Source organism: Argopecten irradians, chromosome 2 (genome assembly GCF_041381155.1).
Source record: "Argopecten irradians isolate NY chromosome 2, Ai_NY, whole genome shotgun sequence".
In the NCBI taxonomy this organism is placed as follows: domain Eukaryota; kingdom Metazoa; phylum Mollusca; class Bivalvia; order Pectinida; family Pectinidae; genus Argopecten; species Argopecten irradians.
Window position 1 is genome coordinate 2,914,510 of NC_091135.1, and position 25,353 is coordinate 2,939,862.

The 25,353-nt window shown below is 36.0% G+C and overlaps 1 protein-coding gene across 1 annotated transcript in view; it reads right to left on the minus strand.

Annotated features, from left to right (window-relative positions):
* The window catches only part of LOC138313526 (solute carrier family 28 member 3-like), a 50,783-nt gene that overhangs the window by 15,845 nt on the left and 9,585 nt on the right, over positions 1–25,353 (minus strand). The window contains exon 6 of the mRNA XM_069253926.1: positions 8,812–8,853. Within this exon, the coding sequence (XP_069110027.1) occupies positions 8,812–8,853 (42 nt within the window). The remainder of the gene's footprint in view (positions 1–8,811; positions 8,854–25,353) is intronic.

The window sequence follows — 25,353 nt, forward strand, 5'->3', positions numbered from 1 at the left end:
ATGACAGGTTTTAGACACCTTGGGATGATAACATACAAAAAACTATGACGGATAGAACCTGGGGGATGATAACAAATATAAAAAACTATGCACGGTAGAACCTGGAAATATTATAACAAAAAACTATGAACTAAACTATATAATAACATATTGGCATACAAAAACTATAACAGATAAGACACTGGGGATGATAACATATAAAAACTATGACGGAATAGAACCATGGAAATGATAACATATAAAAAAACTATGACGGGTAGATACATGGGATGATAAACATACAAAAAAACTATGACGGTAGAACCCTGGGGATGATAACATATATGAAAACTATGACGGATAGAACCATGGGGATGATAACATACAAAAAACTATGACAGGTAGAACCTTGGATGATAACATATAAAAACTATGACGGGTAGATAACCTGGGGATGATAACATATAAAAAACACTATGGACGCGGTAGAACCTGGGAATGATTACATATAAAAACTATGACGGGGTAAACCTGGGGATGATAACATATACAAAAAAAACTATGACGGGTAGAACCTGGGAGATGAATAACATACAAAAAACTATGACGGGTAGAACCTGAGGGTGATAGTCTAAGGTAGCGAATAACTAGAATGAGTGAACCTCTAATACATATAAAAAACCTATGACAGGTAGAACCTGGAAAATAATAACATATAAAAAAAACTATGACAGGTAAAGAACCTGGAAATGATTAAACATATTAAAAAACTATGGACAGGTAGAAACATACCTGGAGGATAAGATACACAAATATAAAAACTATGACGGGTAGAACCTGGGGATGATAACATATATCCAAAAAACTATGACGGGTAGAACATGTAGGGGATGATAACATACCTCTAAAAAAACTATGACGGGTAGAACCTGGGGATGATAACATATTAAAAACTATGTCGCGCGGGTAGAACCTGGGGATGATAACATACAAAAAACTGTGAGAAGGTAGAACCTGGGAAGGATGATAACATACATAAAAAAACTATGACGGGTAGACACCTAGGAAATAATAACATATACAAAACTATGACGGAAAGAACCTGGGGATGATTAACATATAAAAACTATGAAGACAGGTAGAACCTGGGGGATGATAACATATAAAAACTATGACGGGTAGAACTGTGGGATGATAACATATGGAAAACTATGACAAAGTAGAACCTGGGGATGATAACATACAAAAACTATGACCGGGTAGAAGACCTGGGGATGATAACATATAGAAAAACTATGAAGGGTAAACCTGGGAATGATAACAATAAAATCTATGACGTGGTAGAACCTGGGAAATATTAACATTATACAAAAATACTATGACATAGTAGAACTGGGGATGATAACATATAAAAAACTATGAACGGGTCAGAACCTGGGGATGATAACATATAGAAAAAATTATGACAGGTAGAACCTGCGGGATGATAACATATAAAAACTATGACGGGTAGAACCTGGGGATGATAACATACAAAAAACTATGACGGGTAGAACCTGGGGATGATAACATATAAAAAAAAACTATGACGGGTAGAACCAGATAATCATATAAAAACTAAGGTGTAGTATCTTGAGGGATGATAACATATATAAAACTATGACAGGGTTTAGAACCTTGGGATGCATAACATACTATCAAGACTATGCAAATAGTAACATAACAAAAAAAAAACTATGACGGGTAGAACCTGGGGATGATAACATATAGAAAAAACTATGACGGTGCTAAGAACTGGGGATGATAACATAAAAAACTATGACGGGTAGAACCTGGTGGATGATAACATACAAAAAACTATGACGGGTAGAACCTGGGAATGATAACAATTATATAAAAACTATGACGGGTAGAACCTGGGAATGATAATATACATATAAAAACTATGACAGGTAGAACCTGGAGGATGATAACATACAAAAAAACTATGACGGGTAGAACCTGGGGATGATAACATATAAAAACTATGACGGGTAGAACCTGGGGATGATAACATATAAAAACTATGACGGGTAGAACCTGGGGATGATAAACATACAAAAAAACTATGACGGGTAGAACCTGGGGATGATAACATATAAAAAAACTATGACGGAATTAGAAACCTGGGGATGATAAAACATAAAAAACTATGACAACGGTAGAACCTGGGATGATAAACATACAAAAAAACTATGACGGGTAGAACCTGGGAATGATAACATATAAAAAACTATGACAAGTAGAACCTGGGATGTATCTGATGATAACATATAAAAAACTATGACGGGTGAGAACCTGGGTGATGATAACATATACTAAAAACTATGACGGGTAGAACCTGGGAATGATAACATATAAAAAACTATGACGGGTAGAACCTGGGGATGATAACATATAAAAAACTATGCCGGGTAGAACCTGGGGATGATAAACATATAAAAAAACTATGGACGGGATAGAACCTGGGGATGATAACATATAAAAACTATGACGGGTAGAACCTGGGGATGATAACATATAAAAAACTATGACGGGTAGAACCTGGGGATGATAACATATAAAAAACTATGACGGGTAGAACCTGCGGGGATGATAACATATAAAAACTATGACGGGTTAGAACCTGGAAATGATAACATAAAAAAAACTATGACGGGTAGAACCTGGGGATGATAAACATATAAAAAAACTATGGACAGGGTAGAACTGGGGAATTGATAAACATATAAAAACTATGACGAGTAGAACCTGGGAAATGATTAACATAAAAAAACTATCTGACAAGTAGGAACCTGGGGATGATAACATATAAAAACTATGACGAGTAGAACCTGGGAAATGATAACATATAAAAAACTATGACGGGTAGAACCTGGGGATGATGAACAATAAAATTATGATATGACTGGGAGGTAAAAAACTATAAAACTGATAACAGGTAGAACCTGGAGATGATAACATACAAAAAACTATGACGGGTAGAACCTTGGAGATGATAACATACTAAAAACTATGACGGGTAGAAACCTGGGAATGATATAACATATAAAAACTATGACTGGGGTAGAACCTGGGGATGATTAACATATATAAAAACTATGACAAGTAGAACCTGGGGATGATAACATATAAAAAACTATGACGGGGTAGAACCTGGGGATGATAACATACAAAAAACTATGACGGGTAGAACCTGGGAATTATAACATATAAAAAACTATGACGGGTAGAACCTGGAAATGATAACATACATAAAAAAACTATGACGGGTAGAACACTGTGGGAATGATAACATATAAAAAAACTATGACGGGTAGAACCTGGGGATGATAACATACAAAAAACTATGACGGGTAGAACCTGGGGATGATAACATACAAACAACTATGGACAGGTTAGAAATGGGGGATGATAACTTAACATATAAAAAACTATGGGTAGAAACCTGGGGATGATAACATATAAAAAAACTATGACGGGTAGAACCGGGAAATGATAACATACAAAAAAACTATGACGGGTACGAAACCTGGGGATGATAACATATAAAAAAACTATGACGGGGTAGAACCTGGGGATGATAACATATAAAAAAACTATGACTGAAGGGGTAGAACCTGGGAAAACTTCGATGATAACATATAAAAAACTATGACAGGTATATAGAACCTGGAAATGATAACTTATAATAAAAACTATGACGGGATAGAACCTGGGGAATGATAACATATTAAAAACTATGACGGGTAGAACCTGGGGATGATAACATATAAAAAACTATGACAGGGTAGAACCTGGGGATGATAACAATATAAAAAAAAAACTATGACAAGTAGAACCTGGGAAATGATAAACATATTAAAAACTATGACGGATAGAACCTGGGGATGATAACATAAAAAAAAACTATGACGGGTAGAACTCGGAAAATGATAACATATAAAAACTATGACGGGTAGAACCTGGGAAATGATAACATATACAAAAAACTATGACGGGTAGAACGCCTGGGGATGATAACATATAAAAACTATGACAGGTACAGAACCTCGGGATGCAAACTATGAACCTATGACGGATAATCCTTGGGATGATACATATAAAAACTATGACATAACATTAAGAACTATAGACGAGGGTAGTAACCTGGGGATGATAAACATACAAAAAAACTATGACGGGTAGAACCTGGGAATGATAAACATATCAAAAAAACTATGACGGGTAGAACCTGGGAATGATAACATACAAAAACTATGACAAGTAGAACCTGGGATATGATAACATATAAAAAACTATGACGGGTAGAACCTGGGAATGATAACAATATAAAAACTATGGACGTGTAGAACCTTGCGAAAAATGATAACATATACCAAAAAAAACTATGACGGGTAGGAACCTGGGGATGTGAATAACATATAATAAAAAAAACTATGACGGGGTAGAACCTGGGATGATAACAATATAAAAAATCAACTATGACAGGGTAGAACCTGGGGATGATATACTAAACATATGAAAACTATGACGGGTAGAACCTGGGAATAATAACATATGCAAAAAAACTATGACAGGAGTAGAACCTGGGAATGATAACATATAAAAACTATGACGGGTAGAACCTGGGAACGATAACATATAAAACTATGACGGGTAGAACCTGGAAATGATAACATATAAAAAAAAACTATGACGGGTAGAACCTGGGGATGATAACATACAAAAACTATGACGGGTAGAACCTGGGGTATGATAACATATTAAAAACGTGTATGTCAAGGTAGAACCTGGGGATGATAACATATATAAAACTATATGACGGGGTAGAACCTGGAAAATGATAACATATAAAAAACTATGACGGGTAGAACCTGGGGATGATAAACATATAAAAAAACTATGACAAGTAGAACCTGGGGATGATAACATATATAAAAACTATGACAGGGAGGTAGAACCTGGGAGGATGATAACATACAAAAAAACTATGACGGGTAGAACCTGGAAATGATAACATATAAAAAAACTATGACAGGGTAGAACCTGGGAATGATATAACATATAAAAAACTATGACGGATAGAACCTGGGAGATGATAACATATAAAAACTATGACGGGTAGGAACCTGGGGAATATTAACATATAAAAACTATGACGGGTAGACACTACGGTAGAACCTTGGGGATGATAAACATACAAAAAACTATGACGGGTAGAACCTGGGAATGATAACATATAAAAACTATTGACGGGTAGAACCTGGAAAATGATAACATTATAAAAACTATGACAGGTAGAACCTGGGGATGATAACATATAAAAAACTATGACGGGTAGAACCTGGGAATGATAACATATTAAAAACTATGACGGGTAGAACCTGGAAATGATTAACATATAAAAACTATAACGGGTAGAACCTGGGGATGATAACATATAAAAACTATGACGGATAGAACCTGGGGATGATAACATATAAAAACTATGACAGGTAGAACCTGGGGATGATAACATAGAAACTTGGTGATGAAAACATAAAAACTATGACGGAGTAGAACCTGGGGAATGATAAACATATAAAAACTATGACAAGTAGAACCTGGAAATATTAACATATAAAAAGTATAACGAGTAGAACCTGGAAATGATAACATATAAAAACTATGACGGGTAGAACCTGGGAATGATAACATATAAAAACTATGACGGGTAGAACCTGGAAATGATAACATACAAAAAACTATGACGAATCGAACCTGGGATGTTAACAATAAAAACTATGACTGATAGAACCAGGGAAAATGATAACATTACATAAAACTAAGACAGGTAGAACCCTGGAATATGATATCATGCAAAAAACTATGACGCGTAGAACCGGGGGGATGATAAAAAAATCAAAACTTATGACGGGTAGAATCTAGGGAATTGATAACATATAAAAAACTATGACATGTAGAACCGTGGGAATCGATGGCATATAAAAAACTATGACGGGTAGAACCTGGGAAATGGATAATATAATAAAAAACTATGACGTTGGAAGAACCTGGGGATGATAACATACACTAAACAACTATGACGGGTAGAACCTAGGGAATGATAACATCATAAAAAACTATGATGGGTAGAACTTGTAGGATGATAACATTGAAGTTAAAAACTATGTAACGGGTAAGAACATGGTGATGATATCACTTAAAAACGATGACGGGTAAGAATCTGGGATGATAACATATAAAAAAACTATGACGGGTTGAAACGGGAGGATAATGATAACATATAAAAAAACTATGACGGGTAGTAAACCAGGCGATGATAACATATAAAAAAACTATGACAAGTAGAAACCTGGGGATGATAACATACCAAAAACTATGACGGGTAGAACCTGGGATGATAACATTAAAAAACTATGACGGTAGAACCTGGAAATGATAACATACAAAAAACTAATGACGGGTAGAACCTGGGGATGATAACATATGCCCCAATAAAAAACTATGACGGTTATAGAACCTGGAAATGAAACATATAAAAAACTATGACACGAGTAGAACCTGGGGATGATAACATACAAAAACTTATGACAAGTAGAACCTGGGGATGATAACATATAAAAACTATGACAGGGTATAACCTCTGGGGATGATAACAATATAAAAACTATGACGGGTAGAACCTGGGGATGATAACGTAAAAAAACTATGACGGATAGAACCTGGGGATGATAAACATAATATAAAAACTATGACGGGTAGAACCTGGGGATGATAACATATAAAAAACTATGACGGATAGAACCTGGGGATGATAACATATAAAAAACTATGACGGGTAGAACCGTAGGGAAATGATAAACATATAAAAAAACTATGACAAGGAGTAGAACCTGGGGATGATAACATATAAAAAACCTATGACGGGTAGAAACTTTGGGAATGATAACATATAAAAAACTGTATGGAAACGAAGACATATAAAAACCTGGGGACCCAGGATGATAACATATAAAAACTATGACGAGTTAGAACCTGGAAAGATGATAACATACAAAAAACTATGACGGGTAGAACCTGGGGATGATAACATAAAAAAACTTATGACGGGTAGAACCTGGGGATGATAACATTACAAAAAAACTATGACGAGTAGAACCTAGAAATGATAACATATTACAAAAAACTATGACGTTAGAACCTGGAAATGATAACATAGTAAAAAACTATGACGGGTAGAACCTGGGATGATAACATATAAAAAACTATGAGGGTAAGAACCTGGGGATGATAACATATAATAAAAACTATGACGGGTAGAACCTGGGAAATGATAACATAACTAAAAACTATGATCGGCGTAGAAACCTGGGAATGATAACATATAAAAAAACTATGACGGGTAGAACCTGGGAATGATAACATATCAAAAAACTATGACAGGTAGAACCTGGATGATAAAACATACAAAAACTATGGACGGGTAGAACCTGGTAATGATAACATATAAAAACTATGACGGGTTAGAACCTGGGGATGATAACATATAAAAAAAAACAATGACGGGTAGAACCTGGGGGATGATAACATATAAAAAACTATGAGGTAGAACCTGGGGGATGATAACATACATAAAAACTATGACGGGTAGAACCTGTGGGAATGATAACATATAAAAAACTATGACGGGTAGAACCTGGGAAATAATAACATACAAAAAACTATGACGGGTAGAACCTGGGGATGATAACATATAAAAAACTATGACGGATAGAACCTGTGGATGATAACATACAAAAAAAAACTATGACGGGTAGAACCTGGGGGATGATAACATATAATAAAAACTATGACGGGGTAGAACCTGGGGATGATAACATATAAAAACTATGACAGGTAGAACCTGGGGATGATAACATATAAAAACTATGACGGGTAGAACCTGGGAATGATAACATATAAAAACTATGACATGTAGAACCTGGAATCGATGACATATAAAAAAAAAACTATGACGGGTAGAACCTGGGGATGATAACATACAAAAAATTATGACGGTAGGAACCTGGGAATGATAACATATAAAAAAAACTATGACGGTAGAACCTGGGGGAATGATAACATATAAAAACTATGACGGGGTAGAACCTGGGGATGATTAACATAACATAAAAAAACTATGACGGGCTTTAGAACCTGGGGAATGATAACATACAAAAAAAACTATGACGGGTAGAACCTGGGGGATGATAACATATAAAAACGATGACGTAGTAGAACCTGGGAGGGGGAATGATAACATACAAAAAACTATGACTGGTAGAACCCTGGAAATGATAACATATAAAAAAAAACTATGAACGGGTAGTAGAACTTAGGGATGATAACATACAAAAAACTATGACGGGAACGTTAGAAACCTGGGGATGATAACATATAAAAACTATGACGGGTAGAACCGGGAAATGATAACATACAAAAAACTATGACGGGTAGAACCTGGAAATCGATAACATATACAAAAAAAAACTATGACGGGTAGAACCTAGGATGATAACATATAAAAAACCTATGACGGGTAGAACCTGGGGATGATAACATACAAAAAACTATGAGACGGGTAGAACCTGGGATGATAACATATAAAAACTATGACGGGTAGAACCTGGGTAAATGATAACATACATAAAAACTATGACGGGTAGAACCTGGGGGATGATAACATATAAAAACTATGACAGGTAGACCTGGGGATGATAACATACAAAAAACTATGAGGGGTAGAACCTGGGATATGATAACATATAAAAAAACGATGACGGGTAGAACCTGAAAAAAAAAATGGGGGATATCGGGATACCTGGAAATAATAACATACAAAAAAACTATGACGGGTAGAACCTAGTGATGATAACATATATAAAAAACTATGACGATAGAACCTGGGGATGATAACATAACATATAAAAACTATGACGGGTAGAACCTGGGGGATGATAACATATAAAAACTATGACTAAGTAGAACCTGGGGATGATAAACATATAAAAACTAATGACGGGTAGAACCTGGGAAATGATAACATATATAAAAACTATGACTAGGTAGAACCTGGGGAATGATAACATATTAAAAACTATGACAAGTAGAACCTGGGGAAATGATAACATAAAAAAACTATGACGGGTAGAACCTGGGGATGATAACATATAAAAAAAAAACTATGACTGGTAGAACCTGGGGATGATAACATAAACATACAAAAACTATGACACGGGTAGAAACCTGGGGATGATAACATAATAAAAACTATGACGGGTAGAACCTGGGGATTGATAACATATAAAAACTATGACGGTAGTAGAACCTGGGGATGATAACATATCAAAAACTATGACAAGTAGAACCTGGGGATGATAACATATAAAAACTATGACGGGTAGAACCTGGGGATGATAACATATAAAAACTATGACGGGTAGAACCTGGGGATGATAACATATAAAAACTATGACGGATAGAACCGGGAAATGATAACATACAAAAAAAACTATGACGGGTAGAACCTGGGGATGATAACATATAAAAACTATGACGGATAGAACCTGGGAATGATAACATATAAAAACTATGACAGGTAGAACCTGGGGATGATAACATACAAAAACTATGACGGGTAGAACCTGGGAATGATAACATATAAAAAAAACTATGACGGGTAGAACCTGGGGATGATAACATACAAAAAACTATGACGGGTAGAACCTGGGGATGATAACATACAAAAAACTATGACGGGTAGAACCTGGGGATGATAACATATAAAAACTATGACGGGGTATGAACCTGGGAAATGAATAACATACAAAAAACTATGACGGGTTGAAAGCCTAGAACCTAGAGGATGATAAACATATGCAAAAAACTATGACGGGTAGAACCTGGAAAATGATAACATATAAAAAACTATGACGGGTAGAACCTGGGGATGTATAACATACAAAAAAACTATGACGGGTAGAACCTGGGATATGATAACATATACAAAACTATGACACGGTAGAACCTAGGAAATGATAACATATAAAAACTATGACGGGTAGAACCTGGGGATGATAACATATAAAAACTATGACGGGTAGAAAACCTGGGGAATGATAACATACAAAAACTATGACGGGTAGAACTGGAGGATGATAACATTCAAAAAAACTATGACGGGTAGAACCTGGGGATGAATAACATATTAAAAACTATGACGGGTAGAACCTGGGGATGATAACATAAAAAAACTATGACGGGTAGAACCTGGGGATGATAACATATAAAAACTATGACGAGAGTAGAACCTGTGGGATGATAACAACAATAAAACTATGACGGTAGAACCTGGGGATGATAACATATGACAAATAAAAACTATGACGGGGTAGAACCTGGGAAATGATAACAAATACAAAAAACTATGACGGATAGAACCTGGGAAATGATAACATACAAAAAAAACTATGACGGGTAGAACCTGGGGATGATAACATACATAAAAAACTATGACGGGTAGAACCTGGGGAATGATAACATAAAAAAAACTATGAACGGGTAGAACCTGGGGAAATGATAACATATAAAAAACTATGATACGGGTAGAACCTGGGGATGATAACATACAAAAACTATGACGGGGTAGAACCTGGGGATGATAACATATTAAAAAACTATGACGGGTAGAATGGAAATGATAAAACATACAATAAAAACTATGACAGGTCAGAACCTGGGATGAGATAACATAAAAAACTATGACGGGTAGAACCTGGAGATGATAACATACAAAAAAACTATGACGGGTAGAACCTGGAAATGATAACATATAAAAAAACTATGACAGGTAGAACCTGGGGATGATAACATAATAAAAACTATGACGGGTAGAACCTGGGGATGATAACATAAAAAAACTATGACGGGTAGAACCTGGGGATGATAACATATAAAAACTATGACGGGTAGAACCTGGAAATGATAACATAACATATAAAAACTATGACGGTAGAACCTGGGGATGATAACATATAAAAAAAACTATGACGGGTAGAACCTGGGGATGATAACATATAAAAACAACTATGACGGGTAGAACCTGGGGATGATAACATATAAAAAACTATGACGGGTAGAACCTGGAAATGATAACATATAAAAACTATGACGGGTAGAACCTGGGAATGATAACATATAAAAACTATGACGGGTAGAACCTGGGGATGATAACATATAAAAACTATGACGGGTAGAACCTGGGGATGATAACATATAAAAACTATGACGGGTAGAACCTGGGGATGATAACATATAAAAACTATGACGGGTAGAACCTGGGGATGATAACATATAAAAACTATGACGGATAGAACCGGGAAATGATAACATACAAAAAAAACTATGACGGGTAGAACCTGGGGATGATAACATATAAAAACTATGACAGGTAGAGCCTGTGGATGATAACATATAAAAAAATATGACAGGTAGAACCTGGGGATGATAACATAAAAACTATGACGGGTAGAACCTGGGGATGATAACATATAAAAACTATGACGGGTAGAACCTGGGAATGATAACATATAAAAACTATGACAGGTAGAACCTGGGGATGATAACATACAAAAACTATGACGGGTAGAACCTGGGAATGATAACATATAAAAAAACTATGACAAGTAGAACCTGGAAATATTAACATATAAAAAGTATAACGAGTAGAACCTGGAAATGATAACATATAAAAACTATGACGGGTAGAACCTGGAAATGATAACATATAAAAAAAAACTATGACGGGTAGAACCTGGAGATGATAACATACAAAAAACTATGACGGGTAGAACCTGGAAATAATAACATATAAAAAAACTATGACGGGTAGAACCTGGGGATGATAACATATAAAAACTATGACGGGTAGAACCTGGGGATGATAACATATAAAAAACTATGACGGGTAGAACCTGGGAAATGATAACATACAAAAATACTATGACAAGTAGAACCTGGGGATGATAACATATAAAAAAACTATGACGGGTAGAACCTGGGGATGATAACATATAAAAACTATGACGGGTAGAACCTGGGGATGATAACATATAAAAACTATGACGGGTAGAACCTGGAAATAATAACATATACAAAACTTATGACAGTAGAACTGTGAATGATAACATATAAAAACTATGACGGGTAGAACCTGGGGATGATAACATATAAAAAACTATGACGGGTAGAACCTGGGGATGATAACATATAAAAACTATGACGGGTAGAACCTGGGGATGATAACATATAAAAACTATGACGGGTAGAACCTGGGGATGATAACATAAAAAAACTATGACGGGTAGAAAACCTGGGGATGATAAACATAAAAAAACTATGACGGGTAGAACCTGGGGATGATAACATATAAAAACTATGACGGGTAGAACCTGGGAATGATAACATATAAAAAAAACTATGACGGGTAGAACCTGGGGATGATAACATATAAAAAACTATGACGGGTAGAAACCTGGGAAAATGATAACATACAAAAACTATGACAGGTAGAACCTGGGATGATAACATATAAAAACTATGACGGTTTAGAACCTGGGATGATAACATACAAAAACTATGACACAGGGGTAGAACCTGGGGATGATAACATATAAAAACTATGACGGTAGATAACCTGGGGATGATAACATATAAAAAACTATGACGGGTAGAACCTGGGGATGATAACATATAACAAAAACTATGGACAAGTAGAACCTGGGGATGATAACATATAAAAAAACTATGACGGGTAGAACCTGGGGATGATAACATACAAAAACTATGACGGTGTAGAACCTGGGGATGATAACATAAAAAACTATGACGGGTAGAACCTGGGGATGATAACATACAAAAAACTATGACGGGTAGAACCTGGGGATGATAACATATAAAAACTATGACGGGTAGAACCTGGGGATGATAACATATAAAAACTATGACGGGTAGAACCTGGGGATGATAACATATAAAAACTACGACGGTAGACGGGTAGAACCTGGGGAAATGATAACATACCAAAAAAACTATGACGGGGTAGAACCTGGAAATGATAACATATAAAAAACTATGACGGGTAGAACCTGGAAATGATAACATACAAAAAACTATGACAAGTAGAACCTGGGGATGATAACATACAAAAAACTATGACAAGTAGAACCTGGGGATGATTAACATATAAAAACTATGACGGGTAGAACCTGGAAATGATAACATAAAAAAACTATGACGGGTAGAACCTGGGGATGATAACATATAAAAACTATGACGGGTAGAACCTGGGGATGATAACATACAAAAACTATGACAAGTAGAACCTGGGGATGATAACATATAAAAACTATGACGGGTAGAACCTGGGGATGATAACATATAAAAACTATGACGGGTAGAACCTGGGAATGATAACATATAAAAACTATGACAGGTAGAACCTGGGGATGATAACATACAAAAACTATGACGGGTAGAACCTGGGAATGATAACATATAAAAAAAACTATGACGGGTAGAACCTGGAAATGATAACATATAAAAACTATGACGGGTAGAACCTGGAAATGATAACATATAAAAAAAACTATGACGGGTAGAACCTGGAAATGATAACATACAAAAAACTATGACGGGTAGAACCTGGAAATGATAACATATAAAAACTATGACGGGTAGAACCTGGGGATGATAACATATAAAAACTATGACGGGTAGAACCTGGGGATGATAACATATAAAAAAAACTATGACGGGTAGAACCTGGGGATGATAACATACAAAAAAAACTATGACGGGTAGAAACCTGGGGATGATAACATATAAAAACTATGACGGGTAGAACTGGGGATGATAACATATACAAAAACTATGACGGATAGAACCTGGGAATGATAACATATAAAAACTATGACGGGTAGAACCTGGGGATGATAACATACAAAAACTATGACAAGTAGAACCTGGGGATGATAACATATAAAAACTATGACGGGTAGAACCTGGGGATGATAACATATAAAAACTATGACGGGTAGAACCTGGGGATGATAACATATAAAAACTATGACGGGTAGAACCTGGGGATGATAACATATAAAAACTATGACGGGTAGAACCTGGGGATGATAACATATAAAAACTATGACGGGTAGAACCTGGGGATGATAACATACAAAAACTATGACAAGTAGAACCTGGGGATGATAACATATAAAAACTATGACGGGTAGAACCTGGGGATGATAACATATAAAAACTATGACGGGTAGAACCTGGGGATGATAACATACAAAAAAATATGACGGGTAGAACCTGGGGATGATAACATATAAAAACTATGACGGGTAGAACCTGGGGATGATAACATATAAAAACTATGACGGGTAGAACCTGGAAATGATAACATATAAAAAAACTATGACAGGTAGAACCTGGGGATGATAACATATAAAAACTATGACGGGTAGAACCTGGGGATGATAACATATAAAAACTATGACGGGTAGAACCTGGGGATGATAACATATAAAAACTATGACGGGTAGAACCTGGAAATGATAACATATAAAAAAAAAACTATGAATGATAACATATAAAAACTATGACGGGTAGAACCTGGGGATGATAACATATAAAAAAACTATGACGGGTAGAACCTGGGGATGATAACATATAAAAACTATGACGGGTAGAACCTGGGGATGATAACATATAAAAACTATGACGGATAGAACCTGGAATGATAACATATAAAAACTATGACGGGTAGAACCTGGGGATGATAACATATAAAAACTATGACGGGTAGAACCTGGGGATGATAACATACAAAAAACTATGACGGGTAGAACCTGGGGATGATAACATATAAAAACTATGACGGGTAGAACCGGGAAATGATAACATATAAAAAACTATGACGGGTAGAACCGGGAAATGATAACATACAAAAAAAACTATGACGGGTAGAACCTGGGGATGATAACATATAAAAACTATGACGGGTAGAACCTGGGGATGATAACATATAAAAACTATGACGGGTAGAACCTGGAAATGATAACATATAAAAAAAACTATGACGGGTAGAACCTGGGGATGATAACATATAAAAAAACTATGACGGGTAGAACCTGGGGATGATAACATACAAAAAAACTATGACGGGTAGAACCTGGGGATGATAACATATAAAAACTATGACGGGTAGAACCTGGGAATGATAACATATAAAAACTATGACGGGTAGAACCTGGAAATGATAACATATAAAAAAAAAACTATGACGGGTAGAACCTGGGGATGATAACATACAAAAAACTATGACGGGTAGAACCTGGGGATGATAACATATAAAAACTATGACGGGTAGAACCTGGGAATGATAACATATAAAAACTATGACGGGTAGAACCTGGAAATGATAACATATAAAAAAACTATGACGGGTAGAACCTGGGGATGATAACATATAAAAACTATGACGGGTAGAACCTGGGGATGATAACATACAAAAACTATGACGGGTAGAACCTGGAGATGATAACATACAAAAAACTATGACGGGTAGAACCTGGGGATGATAACAATTAAAAACGATGCCGGGTAGAACCGGGAAATGATAACATACAAAAAACTATGACGGGTAGAACCTGGGGATGATAACATATGCAAAAAACTATGACGGGTAGAACCTGGGGATGATAACATATAAAAACTATGACGGGTAGAACCTGGGGATGATAACATATAAAAACTATGACGGGTAGAACCTGGGGATGATAACATATAAAAACTATGACGGGTAGAACCTGGGGATGATAACATATAAAAACTATGACAGGTAGAACCTGGGGATGATAACATATAAAAACTATGACGGGTAGAACCTGGGGATGATAACATATAAAAACTATGACGGGTAGAACCTGGGGATGATAACATATAAAAACTATGACGGGTAGAACCTGGGGATGATAACATATAAAAACTATGACGGGTAGAACCTGGGGATGATAACATATAAAAACTATGACGGGTAGAACCTGGGGATGATAACATATAAAAACTATGACGGGTAGAACCTGGGGATGATAACATATAAAAAAACTATGACGGGTAGAACCTGGGGATGATAACATACAAAAAACTATGACGGGTAGAACCTGGGGATGATAACATATAAAAACTATGACGGGTAGAACCTGGGGATGATAACATATAAAAACTATGACAGGTAGAACCTGGGGATGATAACATATAAAAACTATGACAGGTAGAACCTGGGGATGATAACATACAAAAACTATGACGGGTAGAACCTGGGGATGATAACATATAAAAACTATGACGGGTAGAACCTGGGAATGATAACATATAAAAAAAACTATGACGGGTAGAACCTGGAAATGATAACATATAAAAACTATGACGGGTAGAACCTGGAAATGATAACATATAAAAAAAACTATGACGGGTAGAACCTGGGGATGATAACAATTAAAAACGATCACGAGTAGAACCTGGAAATGATAACATATAAAAACTATGACGGGTAGAACCTGGAAATGATAACATATAAAAAAAACTATGACGGGTAGAACCTGGGGATGATAACATACAAAAAACTATGACGGGTAGAACCTGGGGATGATAACATATAAAAACTATGACGGGTAGAACCTGGGGATGATAACATACAAAAAAAACTATGACGGGTAGAACCTGGGGATGATAACATATAAAAACTATGACGGGTAGAACCTGGGGATGATAACATACAAAAACTATGACGGGTAGAACCTGGGGATGATAACATATAAAAACTATGACGGGTAGAACCTGGGGATGATAACATATAAAAACTATGACGGACGGGTAGAACCTGGGGATGATAACATATAAAAACTATGACGGGTAGAACCTGGGGATGATAACATATAAAAACTATGACGGGTAGAACCTGGGGATGATAACATATAAAAACTATGACGGGTAGAACCTGGAAATGATAACATATAAAAACTATGACGGGTAGAACCTGGGGATGATAACATATAAAAAAACTATGACGGGTAGAACCTGGGGATGATAACATACAAAAAACTATGACGGGTAGAACCTGGAAATGATAACATATGCAAAAAACTATGACGGGTAGAACCTGGGGATGATAACATATAAAAACTATGACGGGTAGAACCTGGGGATGATAACATATAAAAACTATGACGGGTAGAACCTGGAAATGATAACATATAAAAAAAACTATGACAGGTAGAACCTGGGGATGATAACATACAAAAACTATGACGGGTAGAACCTGGGGATGATAACATATAAAAACTATGACGGGTAGAACCTGGGAATGATAACATATAAAAACTATGACGGGTAGAACCTGGGGATGATAACATATAAAAACTATGACGGGTAGAACCTGGGAATGATAACATATAAAAAAACTATGACAGGTAGAACCTGGGGATGATAACATATAAAAACTATGACGAGTAGAACCTGGAAATGATAACATATAAAAACTATGACGGGTAGAACCTGGGAATGATAACATATAAAAACTATGACGGGTAGAACCTGGAAATGATAACATATAAAAAAAACTATGACGGGTAGAACCTGGGGATGATAACATACAAAAAACTATGACGGGTAGAACCTGGGGATGATAACATATAAAAACTATGACGGGTAGAACCTGGGGATGATAACATACAAAAAACTATGACGGGTAGAACCTGGGGATGATAACATATAAAAACTATGACGGGTAGAACCTGGGGATGATAACATATAAAAACTATGACGGGTAGAACCTGGGGATGATAACATATAAAAACTATGACGGGTAGAACCTGGGGATGATAACATATAAAAACTATGACGGGTAGAACCTGGGGATGATAACATATAAAAACTATGACGGGTAGAACCTGGGGATGATAACATATAAAAACTATGACGGGTAGAACCTGGGGAATGATAACATAAAAAAACTATGACGGGTAGAACCTGGGGATGATAACATAAAAAAACTATGACGGGTAGAACCTGGGATGATAACATATAAAAACTATGACGGGTAGAACCTGGGAATGATGATAACATATAAAAACTATGACAGGTAGAACCTGGGATGATAACATATAAAAACTATGACGGGTAGAACCTGGGAATGATAACATATAAAAAAACTATGACGGGTAGAACCTGGGGATGATAACATACAAAAAACTATGACGGGTAGAACCTGGGAATGATAACATATAAAAAACTATGACGGGTAGAACCTGGGGATGATAACATATAAAAAAAACTATGACGGGTAGAACCTGGGGATGATAACATACAAAAAACTATGACGGGTAGAACCTGGGGATGATAACATATAAAAAAAACTATGACGGGTAGAACCTGGGGATGATAACAATTAAAAACGATCACGAGTAGAACCGAGAAATGATAACATACAAAAAAACTATGACGGGTAGAACCTGGAAATGATAACATATAAAAAAAACTATGACGGGTAGAACTTGGGGATGATAACATATAAAAAACTATGACGGGTAGAACCTGGGGAATGATAACATAAAAAAACTATGACGGGTAGAACCTGGGGATGATAACATATAAAAACTATGACGGGTAGAACCTGGGGATGATAACATATAAAAAAACTATGACGGGTAGAACCTGGGGATGATAACATATAAAAACTATGACGGGTAGAACCTGGGATGATAACATATAAAAAACTATGACGGGTAGAACCTGGGATGATAACATATAAAAACTATGACGGGTAGAACCTGGGGATGATAACATATAAAAACTATGACGGGTAGAACCTGGGGATGATAACATATAAAAAACTATGACGGGTAGAACCTGGGATGATAACATATAAAAAACTATGACGGGTAGAACCTGGGGATGATAACATAAAAAAACTATGACGGGTAGAACCTGGAAATGATAATAACATATAAAAAACTATGACGGGTAGAACCTGGGGATGATAACATAAAAAAAACTATGACGGGTAGAACCTGGGAATGATAACATATAAAAACTATGACGGGTAGAACCTGGGAATGATAACATATAAAAACTATAACGGGTAGAACCTGGAAATGATAACATATAAAAAAACTATGACGGGTAGAACCTGGGGATGATAACATACAAAAAACTATGACGGGTAGAACCTGGGAATGATAACATACAAAAAACTATGACATGTAGAACCTGGAATCGATGTCATATAAAAACTATAACGGGTAGAACCTGGAAATGATAACATATAAAAAAACTATGACGGGTAGAACCTGGGGATGATAACATACAAAAAAACTATGACGGGTAGAACCTGGGGATGATAACATATAAAAACTATGACGGGTAGAACCTGGAAATGATAACATATAAAAACTATGACGGGTAGAACCTGGGAACGATAACATATAAAAACTATGACGGGTAGAACCTGGAAATGATAACATATAAAAAAAACTATGACGGGTAGAACCTGGGGATGATAACATATAAAAACTATGACATGATTAACATATTAAAAACTATGACGGGTAGAACCTGGGGATGATAACATATAAAAACTATGACGGATAGAACCTGTGGATGATAACATATAAAAAACTATGACGGGTAGAACCTGGGGATGATAACATATAAAAAACTATGACGGGTAGAACCTGGGGATGATAACATATAAAAACTATGACGGGTAGAACCTGGGGATGATAACATATAAAAACTATGACGGGTAGAACCTGGGATGATAACATATAAAAACTATGACGGGTAGAACCTGGGGATGATAACATAAAAAAACTATGACAGGTAGAACCTGGGGATGATAACATATAAAAACTATGACGGGTAGAACCTGGGGATGATAACATATAAAAACTATGACGGGTAGAACCTGGGGATGATAACATATAAAAACTATGACGGGTAGAACCTGGAAATGATAACATATAAAAAAACTATGACAGGTAGAACCTGGGGATGATAACATACAAAAAACTATGACGCGTAGAACCTGGGAATGATAACATATAAAAACTATGACGGGTAGAACCTGGAAATGATAACATATAAAAACTATGACGGGTAGAACCTGGAAATGATAACATATAAAAAAAACTATGACGGGTAGAACCTGGGGATGATAACATATAAAAAAACTATGACGGGTAGAACCTGGGGATGATAACATATAAAAACTATGACGGGTAGAACCTGGGAATGATAACATATAAAAACTATGACGGGTAGAACCTGGAAATGATAACATATAAAAACTATGACGGGTAGAACCTGGGAATGATAACATATAAAAAACTATGACGGGTAGAACCTGGGGATGATAACATATAAAAAAAAACTATGACGGGTAGAACCTGGGGATGATAACATAAAAAAACTATGACGGGTAGAACCTGGGGATGATAACATATAAAAACTATGACGGGTAGAACCTGGGAATGATAACATATAAAAACTATGACGGGTAGAACCTGGGGATGATAACATATAAAAAAAAACTATGACGGGTAGAACCTGGGGATGATAACATATAAAAACTATGACAGGTAGAACCTGGGGATGATAACATTTAAAAACTATGACGGGTAGAACCTGGGGATGATAACATATAAAAACTATGACGGGTAGAACCTGGGGATGATAACATACAAAAAACTATGACAAGTAGAACCTGGGGATGATAACATATAAAAACTATGACGGGTAGAACCTGGGGATGATAACATATAAAAACTATGACGGGTAGAACCTGGGGATGATAACATATAAAAACTATGACGGGTAGAACCTGGGGATGATAACATATAAAAACTATGACGGGTAGAACCTGGGAATGATAACATATAAAAACTATGACGAGTAGAACCTGGGAATGATAACATATAAAAACTATGACGGGTAGAACCTGGGAATGATAACATATAAAAACAATGACGGGTAGAACCTGGAAATGATAACATATAAAAAAACTATGACAGGTAGAACCTGGGGATGATAACATACAAAAAACTATGACGGGTAGAACCTGGGGATGATAACATACAAAAAACTATGACGGGTAGAACCTGGGGATGATAACATATAAAAACTATGACGGGTAGAACCTGGAAATGATAACATACAAAAAACTATGACGGGTAGAACCTGGAAATGATAACATATAAAAAAAACTATGACGGGTAGAACCTGGGGATGATAACATACAAAAAACTATGAAGGGTAGAACCTGGGGATGATAACAATTAAAAACGATGACGGGTAGAACCGGGAAATGATAACATACAAAAAACTATATCGGGTAGAACCTGGAAATAATAACATATAAAAAAACTATGACGGGTAGAACCTAGGGATGATAACATATAAAAACTATGACAGGTAGAACCTTTGGATGATAACATACAAAAGCTATGACAAGTAGAACCTGGGAATGATAACATTTAAAAACTATGACGGGTAGAACCTGGGGATGATAACATATAAAAACTGTGACGGGTAGAACCTGGGGATGATAACATACAAAAACTATGACAAGTAGAACCTGGGGATGATAACATATAAAAACTATGACGGGTAGAACCTGGGGATGATAACATATAAAAACTATGACGGGTAGAACCTGGGGATGATAACATATAAAAACTATGACGGGTAGAACCTGGGGATGATAACATATAAAAACTATGACGGGTAGAACCTGGGGATGATAACATATAAAAACTATGACGGGTAGAACTTGGAAATGATAACATATAAAAAAACTATGACAGTAGAACCTGGGAATGATAACATATAAAAACTATGACGGGTAGAACCTGGAAATGATAACATATAAAAAAACTATGACGGTAGAACCTGGGGATGATAACATACAAAAAAACTATGACGGGTAGAACCTGGGATGATAACATAAAAAAACTATGACGGGTAGAACCTGGGGAATGATAACATAAAAAAACTATGACGGGTAGAACCTGGAAATGATAACATATAAAAAACTATGACGGGTAGAAACCTGGAAATGATAACATAAAAAAACTATGACGGGTAGAACCTGGATAAACAAAAAATATGACGGTAACCTGGATGATACATAAAAACTATGACGGGTAGAACCTGGGGATGATAACATATAAAAAAAAATGACGGTAGAACCTGGGGATGATAACATAAAAACTATGACGGGTAGAACCTGGATGATAACATATAACATATAAAAACTATGACGGGACGGGTAGAACCTGGGGGGATGATAACATAAAAAAAACTATGACGGGTAGAACCTGGGGATGATAACATATAAAAACTATGACGGGTAGAACCTGGGGATGATAACATATAAAAACTATGACGGATAGAACCTGGAAATGATAACATATAAAAAAACTATGACGGGTAGAACCTGGGAATGATAACATACATAAAAAACTATGACGGGTAGAACCTGGGGATGATAACATAAAAAAACTATGACGGGTAGAACCTGGGGATGATAACATACAAAAAACTATGACGGGTAGAACCTGGGGATGATAACAATTAAAAACGATGACGGGTAGAACCGGGAAATGATAACATACAAAAAAAAACTATGACGGGTAGAACCTGGAGATGATAACATATAAAAAAAACTATGACGGGTAGAACCTGGAGATGATAACATACAAAAAACTATGACGGGTAGAACCTGGGGATGATAACATATAAAAACTATGACGGTAGAACCTGGGAATGATAACATAAAAAACTATGACGGGTAGAACCTGGGGATGATAACATATAAAAACTATGACGGGTAGAACCGGGAAATGATAACATATAAAAACTATGACAAGTAGAACCTGGGGATGATAACATATAAAAACTATGACGGGTAGAACCTGGGGATGATAACATATAAAAACTATGACGGGTAGAACCTGGGGATGATAACATATAAAAACTATGACGGGTAGAACCTGGGGATGATAACATATAAAAACTATGACGGGTAGAACCTGGGGATGATAACATATAAAAACTATGACGGGTAGAACCTGGGGATGATAACATATAAAAACTATGACGGGTAGAACCTGGGGATGATAACATATAAAAACAATGACGGGTAGAACCTGGGGATGATAACATATAAAACTATGACGGATAGAACCGGGAAATGATAACATACAAAAAAAACTATGACGGGTAGAACCTGTGGATGATAACATATAAAAACTATGACAGGTAGAACCTGGGGATGATAACATATAAAAAACTATGACGGGTAGAACCTGGGGATGATAACATAAAAAACTATGACGGGTAGAACCTGGAGATGATAACATACAAAAAACTATGACGGGTAGAACCTGGGGATGATAACATATAAAAACTATGACGGGTAGAACCTGGAAATGATAACATATAAAAACTATGACGGGTAGAACCTGGAAATGATAACATATAAAAAAAACTATGACGGGTAGAACCTGGGGATGATAACATACAAAAAACTATGACGGGTAGAACCTGGGGATGATAACATACAAAAAAACTATGACGGGTAGAACCTGGGGATGATAACATACATAAAAACTATGACGGATAGAACCTGGGGATGATAACATACAAAAAACTATGACGGGTAGAACCTGGGGATGATAACATATAAAAACTATGACGGGTAGAACCTGGGGATGATAACATATAAAAACTATGACGGGTAGAACCTGGGGATGATAACATACAAAAACTATGACAAGTAGAACCTGGGGATGATAACATATAAAAACTATGACGGGTAGAACCTGGGGATGATAACATATAAAAACTATGACGGGTAGAACCTGGGGATGATAACATACAAAAACTATGACAAGTAGAACCTGGGGATGATAACATATAAAAACTATGACGGGTAGAACCTGGGGATGATAACATATAAAAACTATGACGGGTAGAACCTGGGGATGATAACATAAAAAAACTATGACGGGTAGAACCTGGGGATGATAACATATAAAAAAACTATGACGGGTAGAACCTGGGGATGATAACATATAAAAACTATGACGGGTAGAACCTGGGGATGATAACATATAAAAACTATGACGGGTAGAACCTGGGGATGATAACATATAAAAACTATGACGGGTAGAACCTGGGGATGATAACATACAAAAAACTATGACGGGTAGAACCTGGGGATGATAACATACAAAAACTATGACGGGTAGAACCTGGGGATGATAACATATAAAACTATGACGGGTAGAACCGGGAAATGATAACATACAAAAAAAACTATGACGGGTAGAACCTGGGGATGATAACATACAAAAAACTATGACGGGTAGAACCTGGAAATGATAACATATAAAAAACTATGACGGGTAGAACCTGGGGATGATAACATACAAAAACTATGACAAGTAGAACCTGGGGATGATAACATATAAAAACTATGACGGGTAGAACCTGGGGATGATAACATACAAAAAAACTATGACGGGTAGAACCTAGGGATGATAACATATAAAAACTATGACAGGTAGAACCTGGGGATGATAACATAAAAAACTATGACGGGTAGAACCTGGGGATGATAACATATAAAAACTATGACGGGTAGAACCTGGGGATGATAACATATAAAAACTATGACGGGTAGAACCTGGGGATGATAACATACAAAAACTATGACAAGTAGAACCTGGGGATGATAACATATAAAAACTATGACGGGTAGAACCTGGGGATGATAACATATAAAAACTATGACGGGTAGAACCTGGGGATGATAACATACAAAAAACTATGACAAGTAGAACCTGGGGATGATAACATATAAAAACTATGACGGGTAGAACCTGGGGATGATAACATATAAAAACTATGACGGGTAGAACCTGGGGATGATAACATATAAAAACTATGACGGGTAGAACCTGGGGATGATAACATATAAAAACTATGACGGGTAGAACCTGGGGATGATAACATGATAACATATAAAAACTATGACGGGTAGAACCTGGGGATGATAACATACAAAAACTATGACGGGTAGAACCTGGGGATGATAACATATAAAAACTATGACGGGTAGAACCTGGGGATGATAACATATAAAAACTATGACGGGTAGAACCT